The following is a 12316-nucleotide window of genomic DNA, read 5'->3' as shown; positions in this document are numbered from 1 at the left end:
TAAATTCAGACTTAGTTCATGGAGGCCATCCAGGGTCCTGAGTGATGGACGAGTTCATCACAGAGGAAAACCGGGCAGTCGGGAGCCCCTCGGGGTTCTAATGCAGCTTATGGCCTTAGGCTCATCGTAAGCCTCCTGCCTTAGTTTCCTCATCTCTAGCAGCACCTGTTCTTTCTACCTGCTCAAATGAGGGAATAATGAAAAGAATTTAAAAATATAATTTTTTTTTTTTTTTTGCGGTATGCGGGCCTTTCACTGTTGTGGCCTCTCCCGTTGCGGAGCACAGGCTCCGGACGCGCAGGCTCAGTGGCCATGGCTCACGGGCCCAGCAGCTCCGCAGCATGTGGGATCTTCCCGGACCGGGGCACGAACCCGCGTCCCCTGCATCGACAGGCAGACTCTCAACCACTGCGCCACCAGGGAAGCCCTAAAAATATAATTTTTGACTGTAATTATGAATATATGTGGCAGTATATATAGAGTTGAGGATTCAGAAAACTGGCCATGCTTGGGCAGTGACCTAATCTCCCTGAGTCTCAGTTTCCCCAACTGTAAGGTGGGATGATGTTAGCATCCAGGGCATGGAGCCGTCGTGAGGACTCAGGGAGCAAAGTGCTTCGAGAGTTGCCCCCTCCTGGTGAGAGCAGTGGGGATGGTGGGGGTAGGGGTGGTGGGGCGGTGGTGATGAAGGGTGTGTCAGGCACCTGGAGCGTCATGGCCTGGGGGCTTGGGAATGGAGGTGGCTGTGGCCATAGGCCTGGGTGGGAGCCTGTCCTTGGGGGGCAGCCGGGCCCTCCCTGTCCTATCCTGCAGAATGACGTCACCTCCGTGCTCCCTTGGGCTCCAGCAGCTTGTGTGTGGCCGCGGAGCCCAGATAAGTGGGGTACAGCTGTCAGCAGTCCTGGCCATCTGTGTCCTTGGCGGGGGAGGGAGAAAGGCCGGGGGCTGGGGCAGCGTCCAGCTGAGGTTTCAGAAGTCCTTCAACCCGGGGAGCAGGTGTAGGGAGGATGTTCTTTGACTCCTCTTTGTGGTTTGGGACGGAAGCAGCCTTCGGCGCGTGTGTTCTGAGCTCGTACTGTGTGCTGGGCATTGTACCAGGCAGGGGAGCTGCAGTCCTGGACACCCCAGGCCGGGTCCTTCTCCTTTGGGTGGGTGGTCAGGAGGCCCTCCCTGAGGAGGGGCCGTTGGAGCTGCTGAGGAGTTGGGCGTAGGAACAGCACGCTAGGCACAGGGCACCGCAAGTGCAAAGGCCCGGAGGTGGGAAGTGGCTTGTCACATTGGAGTGAAAAGCAATCTATCACTCCAATGTGATTAGCAGGCCGTGGGCTTGGGGAGAAGTGGGTGGTGAGAGGGGAGAGGCGGGCCGGGGCCTTGTAGGACATGGGGAGGAGTTGAGATTTGGGTTTCAATTCCTTGAGATGCCAGTGGAGGGTTCTGAGTGGGGGGCAGGGAACGATCTGATGCGTGTCTTACAGAGCCCACTGGCTGCTGCGGCGCGCGGGGAGGCAGTGTTGGGGGGTTGAGAGGAGGCACGGGAGGACGGTGGGTGCCTCGGGCCAAGGCAGAGGCAGTATAATTGGAAGGAGGGAACAGAGTCAAGGTTCCTCTTGTAGGGAGCGTGAACCAGGGATGCCGATGGCTTAGGCTCGGGATGGGAGGGGAGGAGAGAAGTAAGTCTCTTGAACTTCTATCTGAGGGATTCAGTGGCTGGCGGAGCTGTTTTCTAAGATGGAAATATCCGGGAGGGCAGTCAAGAGCAGATGGAAAGTGTGGGCCGTAGATCTGGTCCTAAATTCTTGGTGGGACAACTCATTCACAACAGAAACCGACCCGATTAGAAAATGCGCCGAGGACTTCATAGAGATTTCTCCGAAGAAGACACGCAAGTGGCCAACAGGCACACGAGGAGGTGCCCCGCATCACTCATGATGAGCGGAGTGCAAATCCTAACCACAGTGAACCATCACCCCGTGCCCACCAGCCTGGCTGCTGTCAAAAAATGACAGCGATTAGTCAGGATGTGGAGAAACTGGAACCCTTGTACAGTGTTGGAAGGAATGTAAATGGTGCAGCTGCTGTGGGAAAGTCTGGCAGTTGCTCAGATAACTGAACCATAGAATTACCATCGGATGCAGCAATGCTACTTCTGGGTACATATCCAAAAGAATTGAAAGCAGGGACTTGAAGAGATATTTGCACACTCATGTTCACCGCAGCACTCTTCACAGTAGGCAAAAGGTGGAAACAACCCAAGTGACCATCACTAGATGGATGGATAAACAGGATATGGTCCCTCCATACACTGGAATGTGATTCAGCCTTAAAAAGGAAAGAAATTCGGACACAGGCTATCACATGGATGAACTTTGAGGATATTATGCTAAGTGAAAAAAGCCAGTCACAAAAAGACACATATTGTGTGATTCTGCTTATATGAAGTCCCCATGGGGGGGGCAAATTCATAGAGACAGAGAATAGAGGGTGGGTGCCAGGGGCTGGGGGAGGGGAGTTAGTGCTTAATGGGAATAGAATTTCAGTTGGGGAAGATGAACATTTCTGGAGACCGATGGTGGGGATGATTGCACGACAGTGTGAATGTCCTTAATGCCACTGAACTGTGCGCTTGAAAATGGTAAAGATGGTCCAGGTACTGTTTTGCGTATTTGACCACAATTTTAAAAAGTGATGGGGGAAATTCCCTGGTGGTCCAGTGGTTAGGACTCCACACTTCCACTGCAGGGGGTGCGGGTTTGATCCCTGGTCCGGGAACTAAGATCCTGTGTGCCGAGTGGCCCAGCTAAAAAAAAAAGAAAAAGAAAAAGTCACGATGGGGTTTAACCTGAGGGGAGATCAGTGCCGGTCCCCCTCCCGCCCCTCCCCACCGCCCCGCCAATCCGGGCGTCAAGGATCGGGTTCGGGTTCGTAGGTGGTAGACCGGATGGCCCAGCCCCTGGCCAGGGTGATTACAGGACGCTGAGCCTCTTGCAAAAGATCGAGCTTTTGGAGGAGACAGCCCCTGAGCCTCTGATTCCTCCGGGCTCAAACCACCGTTGCGCCATCTTACGAGACCTTGGCAAGCTTCCGCATGCGTTCTGGAACCAGGGCCAAGGTGAGTGGCGGAAAGCTCATTTAGCAAGCGTCCTTGTGGCCCGTTTACACCCGGGTGCTTTCTTCAGATCAGTGCATGTCCTTGTCACTTGATTCTCCGTGCTGCCACCGAGGAGGAGGGGGAGGTGCTCACGTCTCCATGTGGCCGGTCAGGGGACCAAGGGGCAGAGGGCAGGGGTTGGCACACTCTCTGTAAAGAAAGTAAATATTCTCAGCTTTACGGGCCAAACAGGTTCTGCCTCAGCCTCTCACCTCCGCAGCCGTGGTGCAGAAGCTGCGTGGACCATATATCTGTGAGGGGGCTGGCTGAGTGCCACACAGCTTTATTTGTGGACACCAACATGTGAACTTCATGTAACTTTCATGTGTCTTGCGTTAGTATTCTTCTTTTTTTTTTTTCAAACATGGAAAAATGTAAAACCGTTGTTAGCTCCCGGGATGAAGGGAAACAGGCCGGATGTGGCCGCAGGCTGTAGTTTGCTGAGCCCTTTCTTTATTATTGGGGTGAAATTGTGGTGTTTGAAGGAAGGGATGTCCTCTGCTTGAATTATGTGGAGAAAGTGGGGCAGAAGTCAGCCCTGGGGGAGACTGTGCTCGTCCTAAAGAGCACAGACAGGTAGACTGCCTGGAGTTCCCATGATGGTAGTGTAGTTGGTGGGTCCAGGTGAGACCCCGGCTTACAGGTGGAGGGTGAGATTGTGCTTGATTTTCCTGGGAGCCTGGGATCGGAACTGCGTGCGCCTTCCAGCAGTCACCTCCCTTCCCTGTGATCCTTATCTATCCACACCTGCGGTGAGCCTTTATGGAGGCAGTAGAATGTTAGAGCTCAGGCTCTGGGGGCAGACTGGAGTTGAGGACCCTCTGTCACTACTGGGTTTGTGCCCTTGGGCAAGTAAGTAGTTTAATCTCTCTGTGCCTCAGTTTCCTCATCAAAAAAAACAAAACAAATAATCGTACCTACCTCACGGACTAATTGTCATATTTAGATGAAAGCAAGCATTGCATCGAATGAGATGTTTTGGGCTGCAAGCAACAGAAAAGCTGCTTCCAAGTGGCTGGTATAATACAGAGGTTTATTATTGTGCTTCATGGGAGACCGGAGGTGGTGGATGTCTCCAGATTTATTCAGCTGTTCAGTGATGTCAGGGGACTGGGTCAATGTCTATGCAGCTCTCTCAGCCTTGCCCTCATAGCCTCATGATGGCTGCCACAGTGCCGGACATCACACTGTCACACACATCATTCAAAGCCAGAAGGAGGGATGGTGCCATGGGAGGGCTCTGTTCAGTTCTTCCTCTTATTGGAAGAGGATCTTTTTTTTCTCAGAAGCTGCCAGCAGACTTCCTTTTCCTTCTCATTGGTTAGACAGGCTCATGGGCCTGGTCTACTGTCTGGGCCCATTTTCTCTGAGATTTAGGGCTTTCTCTCCAATACTAGAAGCAAGTCAGGGTTCACTTAGTGGGAGGAGGGGATAAAGGTGGCCTTTGGGCCTGCCACATCGAATGCTCATTTAGCATATGGCCTGGCACCCAGTAAATGCTGGCATCGTTGTCAACGTTAGCCTAGTACATGTCGGGCAGACAGAACTTTCACAACTGAACATCCCCAAGTAATCAGCAGCGCCCCCAGAATCCCCTTGCACTCCCCCCTGTTGCTACCCAGCCCCAAGGGTGACCGCTACCCTCACTTCTTCCAGCATAGCCTAGTTTATCGAAATGGAATCACCCAGCGGGTACTGTTGTGGTCTGGCTTCTTTGCTCAACATTAGGCTTGTGAGATCCACCCACGTGGCTGTGCTTTCTCACTGCTGTGTGAATGTATAGTGATGTCTGGTTACTATTTGGGTTGTTTCTGGTTTGAGGCTACCAGGAGTAAAGCTGCTGGGAACATTTGTGTACAAGTCTTTGTGTGGACATGTGTTTTCCTTTCTCTTAGGTGATACCCCGGAATGGAATTACTGGGACGTAGGGCATGGACTTTAGCTTTAGTAGCTAAAGTGCCCCAACAATATTCCAAAGTGGTTGACAGTCCTGCCAATGTTAAACGATGTTCTGGTGCTGGCCAGTGGTTGCCGATAAATACATTTGCTGAGCTGAGCTCTTCCTATTGTGTGTCTGAGTCATTTGTGAGTAACCTGTCATTTTTCCAATCCCTGCTCAGCTCCTCTCCGATGAACTTTGCCCCCCATAGCACTGAGGACCAGCTTTGAGCATATTAGATGCTTAGGCAGGGTTGGAATGAATGAATGAATGAATGAGTACCATGTTCTCATCCTGTGTTACTGTAGGACAGGCATTGCAAACTCAGATACCGTGAGGGCCATGCAGCAACTCCAGTGAGTGAAGCCACCTGGTGTGAGGTGATAGGAAGCAGTGAGGCCTGTGGTAACCTGGAGAGCAGATCCCACACCAGGAGCAGCTGCTACTCAGCTCAGCTGGGCCATGCGGGGAGGCCCAGGCCCAGTGCTGGCACGTCTCTTGGTTTTTCAGAAGAAGCCGGAAATCCAGAATTTATCTGCCATTTTTATTTTTATTTTTAAAAATTATTTATTTATTTATTTTTGGCTGTGTTGGGTCTTCGCTGCTGCGCGCGGGCTTTCTCTAGTTGTGGGGACTACTCTTCGTTGCGGTGCGCGGGCTTCTCAATGCAGTGGCTTCTCCTGTTGTGGAGCACGGGCTCTAGGCGCGTGGGCTTCAGTAGTTGTGGCACGTGGGCTGAGTAGTTGTGACTCGCGGGCTCTAGAGCGCAGGCTTCAGTAGTTGTGGCACTTGGGCTCAGTAGTTGTGGCTCGCGGGCTCTAGAGCACAGGCTCCGTAGTTGTGGCGCACGGGCTTAGTTGCTCCGCGGCATGTGGGATCTTCCTGGACCAGAGCTCGAACCCGTGTCCCCTGCATTGGCAGGCGGATTCTTAACCACTGCGCCACCAGGGAAGCCCTATCTGCCGTTTTTAAGATGTTGTCAGCAAATTCAAATATTTTGAAATACCATGTGATCTAAAACTCATCACTGGCCAAATCAGACAGTTTGTGGAGTTGGCTTCAGGAAGACAGAAGACCTGTCTTTTTCTTTGGGGGTGGGGGAGGGGTTCGAATCTTTAAGGGGTTTAAAAGAAACTTGTTATGAAAATTTCAAATGTCCCTGAAAAAAAAAGAGAGAACACGGGACTTCCCTGGCGGTCCAGTGGTTAAGATTCCGCGCTTCCACTGCAGGGGGCGCGGGTTTGATCCCTGGTCCACATGCCGCGGGGTGTGGTCAAAAAAAAAAGAGGGCTTCCTGGTGGCGCAGTGGTTGAGAGTCTGCCTGCCGATGCAGGGCACACGGGTTCGTGCCCCGGTCCGGGAAGATCCCACATGCCGCGGAGCAGCTGGGCCCGTGAGCCATGGCCTCTGAGCCTGCGCGTCCGGAGCCTGTGCTCCGCAATGGGAGAGGCCACAGCAGTGAGCGGCCCGCGTACCGCAAAAAAAAAAAAAAAAGAGAGAGAGAACAGTATGATTGCCCTGTGCCACTTCTCTGCGTTAATGGACATTGAGGCCCGTGCCCTCCGGTTTCATGTGTACCACCACCTGCATCCATTTCTCCTTCCCCGAGTTATTGTGAAGCATGTATAGAGGTTCGTCTGAGTCTCTAACACGGTGGTTCGCTAGCTGTCTCCTGCAGCAGAAGCCCTGGAGGGCTTGTTAAAACACAGATGTCTGGGCACCCCCCCAGCGTTGCTGAGTCGGCAGGTCTGAGATGGGGCCTGAGAGCCAGCTTTTCTATCAAGTTCCCAGGTGATGCTGGTGTTGCTGGTTCAGGGACCACGCTTGGAGAACCACTGCTTGAACAGGTCCATGGTAAACAAGGACATGAAGCAGAAGACCCCCTGCCCCTGACGTTGCCCCCATGCTGTTATCCCGTGAAAATGAATTCCAAGGAGTAGTGATGAGTTTTTGAAATGAGGAACCTGATCAGCTATTCAGAAATGCCCTGTGTCCCCACCCCCTGCAGTTGGGTCCCTTTTGGGGGGCTGAGGAAGTGCGGCTCAGTGGTCGATCGGTCTCTGCCCAGCCAGGAAGCTTCCCGAGGCCCCCTAGAATCCCGAATCGCTCTGTCATCTGAACTTTGCTCCCCCCAATCTGTCCTGTGGGAACCTGTTGGCTTTTGGAGGCCTGCTTTGGGGAGACGCCCCCCTGGTTCTGATGTTGCCCCAGGAGAGGGGAGGCTGGCCTTCTAGGGCCCCTCAGTCCCTCCTGCGCCGTGTTCCCAAGCTGACACTGCAGCTGGCTGAGCTCTTTGGGGGGTGTCTCAGTTCCTGTTCTGAGGGACACCCTTGTGTCACTGTGAAGCCGGACTATCCTTTGGTCTTAGAATTCGGGAGGAGGCAGGGGCCCATCTGCAGCCCAAAAAGGGCTTCTCTGCAGAGCCAAGCTTTGAGAACAAAGTCCCTCCCACCCCGCACTGCAGCACTTGCACGAAGTCCCACGCAGACTGTGTTCAGCCCTGTGTTTCTTTTAAAGAGGGTTGGACCGAGCGTCCTGGGCTGGGCGTGGGGCTGCATTTCGGGACAGGGGGCTTCCCACGGCGGGACCTGGTCCACCGTGTCCCCGGCGGGGGCCCCGCCTGTTGGCTACAGACAGCGATGCTCTGGAAAGGAAGCGGTACATGAGGAACAAATGTCCCTCTGCCGCGGCGTTTGGGTGCTCCTGGGTGTGGCAGGGGCTGTATGGGAGGAAGCCCCGCATCTCTGAGTGGGTGTGGCAGGCGGGACGATGGCCCCCCCAAAGACATCCTGATCCCGGGACCTGTGAATGTATTGCCCCACGTGACAAAAGGGACTTCGCAGCTGTGATTAAATTAAGGATTTGGGGGATGGGATTATCTGGGTGGGACCAGTGTCATCCTAAGGGTAAGAGGGAGGCAGGGGGGTCAGAAAGAGTGTGATGATGAAAGCAGAGGTTGAAGGAACGCAGGAGGATTCTAGAAGCTGGAAAATGCAGGGACTTGGATTCTCCCCGAGAGCCTCCAGAGGGAGCGGGCCCTGCCGACACCTTGATTTTAGCCCTGTTTCGGGGTGAGACCTATTTTGGACTTCTGACCTCCAAAACTGTAAGGTACTAAATTTGTGATGTTTTAAGCTGGTACATTTTCGATAATTTGTTACAGTGGCAATAGGAAATGAATGCAATGAATTTGCTTCCATTAAAGCCAGGGAAGTAAAATTATAACAAATTCTGGTTCCCGTTTAAGTAAAATATTTAAACGTAAAATCATATTCTTTTAACATATCTACTTTTTTTTTTTTTTTTTTTTTGCGGTACGCGGGCCTCTCACTGCTGTGGCCTCTCCCGTTGCGGAGCACAGGCTCCGGACGCGCAGGCTCAGCGGCCATGGCTCACGGGCCCAGCCGCTCCGCGGCATGTGGGATCTTCCCGGACCGGGGCACGAACTCTTGTCCCCTGCATCGGCAGGCGGACTCTCAACCACTGTGCTACCAGGGAAGCCTAACGTATCTACTTTTAAACATTTCAGTATTTTTTCAACGACTTTAATGTTCTGGAAAAAAAATGTATCTAGGGGCTCACATTCTTCCTTTGCTTCAAGCTCTGATGTGACTTGGCCAGGCACTGATTTGAACCTCACGGTAGCCCTGTGAGATAGGTCCTGCTTTGTGTTTCAATAGCTTCCTATCTTAGAACAGCTTTAGATTTACAGAAAAATGGAGGCGATAGTGCAGAGTGTACCTCACACCTGGTCTTCCTGTTGTGAGCATCTTTAATTAGTGTGGTCTGTTTATTACAGCGAATGAACCAGGGGTGATACATTAGTATCAACTAAAGTCGCCACTTCGTTGAGATTTCCTTAGTTTTTATTTCACCTGCCTTTTCTGTCGCAGGATCCCGTCCGGGACACCAGGTCACACTTAGTCACTGTGTCCCCTCAGGCTCCTCTCGGCCGTGCCCGTTTCTTAGACCATCCTTGGTTTTGGTGACCTGGACGATTTTGAAGAGCACCGGTCAGCGCTTTTGTCACATGCCCTTCTATTGGGATTTGTCAGATGCTTCTCTCATGATTCGACTGTGGTTTCTGGGTCTGGGGAGGAAGTGCACAGAGGGCGAGTGCCGTGCTCATCCCGTTATGTCAACATGACGCCCCTGTTGAGGTTGGTCCTGTTTCCAATCCCTTTTTACAGATGAGGAAACTGAGGCACAGGAAGCTGTGTCGGGCACCTGCTGGCAGGAGGAGAAGGGCAGGAAGTTGGGAAGTAGGGAGCAGCTCGCTGCAGACGTAGGGCTGGGTCTCCTTGCTTGTAGGGGGTCGCTCCTGGCCCCCCCACCCCCCGTGCCCCCATTGGTCTCCTTGCTGTTCTCCAGGGGGCAGGCGGAGAGCTTCCGAGGTCAGATTTTTTTTTTTTTTTTTTTGCGGTACGCGGTCCTCTCACTGTTGTGGCCCCTCCCGTTGCAGAGCACAGGCTCCGGACGCGCAGGCTCAGCGGCCATGGCTCACGGGCCCAGCCGCTCCGCGGCACGGGGGATCTTCCCGGACCGGGGCATGAACCCGTGTCCCCTGCATCGGCAGGCGGACCCTCAACCACTGCGCCACCAGGGAAGCCCAGAGGTCAGATTTGATGGAACGCAGCCCCCTTGTTGAGCCTTTGTGGGCTGAGGCTCCCCTTGAGGGAGTGATAAATGGCTTAAAAACGCTCACCTCCATATTAAAATTTTTTGCTTTAATTTTCTTTTTCATTAAAAAAAGTCTAAATTTAGGGACTTCCCTGGCGGTCCAGTGGCTAGGGCTCTGTGCTTCCACTGCAGGGGGCACGGGTGTGATCCCTAGTTGGGGTACTAAGATCCCACAAGCTGCGCGGCTCAGCCACAAAAAATAAATAAATAAAAAAAATCTGAATTTAACATCCATACAGGAAAGTGCACAACCTTAGGTGTGGAGGTTGATGAATTTTTACGTGGGCGTGCACACTTGCCATGCTCACCTGTAGAAGGCTCTCCTGCACCCCTTTCTGTCAACGCCCACCCCTATCACCAGAGATGAGCTTTGCCCGTTCCCTGGAACAGCACATAAACGGACTCACACAGCGAGTTCTCCTGGGTGTCGAGCATCTCTTCGTCACGTTGTGCTCGTACGGTTCATCTGTGTCCACTCCCTTTCCTTGCTGGGTGACGTCCCATTGTACGCAGGTGCCCCCACTTGTCACCCATCCACTTGTTTGTGGACATTTGCGTTATTTAGCTTTAGGAGGTAACGCCACAGCGCTCTCTATGGCAATCGTTCCGAATTACACTTCCGCCAGCCGTGTGTGAGCATTCGTGGTTGCTGCACATCCTTGCTGACATTTGCTATTGCCAGTCTTTTTCTCATCCTTTTTTTTTCTGTTATATATATGTATTTAATTATTATTATATGTGTATTGTTTCAGATTATTTTCCATTATAGTTTATTATAAGATATTGAATGTTGTTTCCTGTGTTATACAGGAATCCTTGTAGCTTATTTATTTTATATATAGTAGTGTGTAACTGTTAATCGCATACTCCTTATTTATCCCAGTAGGGTTTTTTTTTTTTTTTTGGTCAGTCTTTTTCATGTTAGCCTTTTCGGTGTATGGTGTAGGATCTCCTTGTGAATCTAATGGACCTTTCTCTGATGACTACACTGCCCAGGGCAGGTGGGGTGGCTCTGTGAAGCCACGGGGATTGAGCTTCCTATCTTTCTACTCTACCATCCTTTGTGCGTGGCTTCCATTCTCAAGACTGCCTCATGATCCAAGGTGGCTGCTGTAGCTGAGTCCATCACGTCCGCAGTCCAGGCAGCAGGAAGGGGGACTTGTCAACAAATACGTAGGAACTGCCGATGTTGATAATGCTGGGAAGACAAAACAGGTGATGGATAGAATGTGATGGGGGAAGGGCTACTTTAGAAAGGGTGGTTTCTTTGTCCATTTCACTCACTGCTAGAGTCCCCAGACCTAGAACAGAGCCTGACATGCAGTGAGAAACCAGTTAATGTTGTTGAGGGAAGGTCTCGTTGAAAAAGTGACATCAGACTTGAGAAATGAGGGGGTCACCTATGTGGGCATCGGGGGGAAGATTGCCCTTGGAGGAGCAAACAGTCAGTGCAAAGGCCCTGTGGCAGAATCTTGCCCAGTGGGCTCAGGAACAATGAGGCCAGTGTGGCTGGATCAGAGTGAACGAGGTGGACGGCAAAGGGAGCTACGATTGGTATAGCTGCCGGGAGCCAGATGGTGCAAGACCTCGTAGGTCACTGTCAAGAGATTTGGATTTATTTCCAAGATAAGTAGGGAGCCGTGGGAGGTGTTTGAGTGGGGGGAATACCATGATCAGATGTACCTTTTAAAAGGGCAACTCTGATCTATGCGGGAAATAGACTAGGGACAAAAGCAAAAGTGAGAAAACCAGTGAAGAGGTGACTGCATCTGTCGGAGCAAGTGACGATAGGAGCTGGGGTGGTTGGATGGATTTTTTGTGCATCTTAGAGCAAGACTTCCTGATGGATGGTTTTTGGGTGGGAGAGAAATGGAGGAATCAAGCATGACTCAACTTCTTAGCTTAAGCAACTCACCCCGCTGTTTCAGCAACGTGCTTGGGTTTTCTATAAAAAACCTTTTCTTTCATTCTTCTTACCTTTAAAACCAAAAGAAGTTGGAACATTAGCCAAGGGTGTGACGTTCCCAAATTCCAGACTGAATCAGCCCATGCTGCAGTCTTCCCTGCGCTCATGGGCCCCACGGGGCTGGGGACATCTCTGGAGCCCTCGGATGCAGGGGGTAGGAAGTGACTGGAGTGGGAAGGGTCTGGTCCTGTCCCAGAACCTGGCCTCAGACAGGTGAATCAGCCTCCTGGCCCATCTGGTCAGAGGTGTGTTGCCTGTTATCACTGGGGGAGGGATTGGGTTTTGCAATTCAATGGCCAGGTCAAAATTAATGATCAATTTGCGAAACTCCTGTCCTGTGTGCTCTGAGCTCAGTGGGAGAGAAATGTGAGGGCACTGGCCTGCATGTTGGTGCAGGACCTGTGGCTTGGTCTCTTCCTGCACCTGTGACATCGGGGTGGTAATTGGTCCTCGAGCTTCAGTGTCTGTGTCTGTTCCATGGGCCTTTGAGAATGTAATGAGGTGAGGTAGGTGGAAGTGTTTTGCTACCTGAGTAGTGCTTTACAGATGGTGGATAGGATTCTCCAGCTCCCCGACCCTCCCC

General features: G+C 52.1%; 1 protein-coding gene across 4 annotated transcripts in view; it reads left to right on the top strand.

The window, feature by feature from the left end:
- Nucleotides 1-12316, top strand: part of SCARB1 (scavenger receptor class B member 1) — a 79545-nt gene that overhangs the window by 19368 nt on the left and 47861 nt on the right. Inside the window, exon 1 of one of the 4 annotated variants that reach the window (XM_079942217.1) lies at nt 3031-3109. The exons of the other annotated variants lie outside the window; for them this stretch is intronic. Within the exon in view, the coding sequence (XP_079798343.1) occupies nt 3086-3109 (24 nt within the window). The 5' untranslated portion in view covers nt 3031-3085. Of the gene's footprint in view, nt 1-3030; nt 3110-12316 lie in introns of those variants that run through there. 4 annotated transcript variants of the gene reach the window in all.

Source organism: Stenella coeruleoalba, assembly GCF_951394435.1.
Source record: "Stenella coeruleoalba genome assembly, chromosome: 14".
NCBI classification, from domain to species: Eukaryota; Metazoa; Chordata; class Mammalia; order Artiodactyla; family Delphinidae; genus Stenella; species Stenella coeruleoalba.
This window is presented reverse-complemented; position numbering and strand designations above follow the sequence as displayed.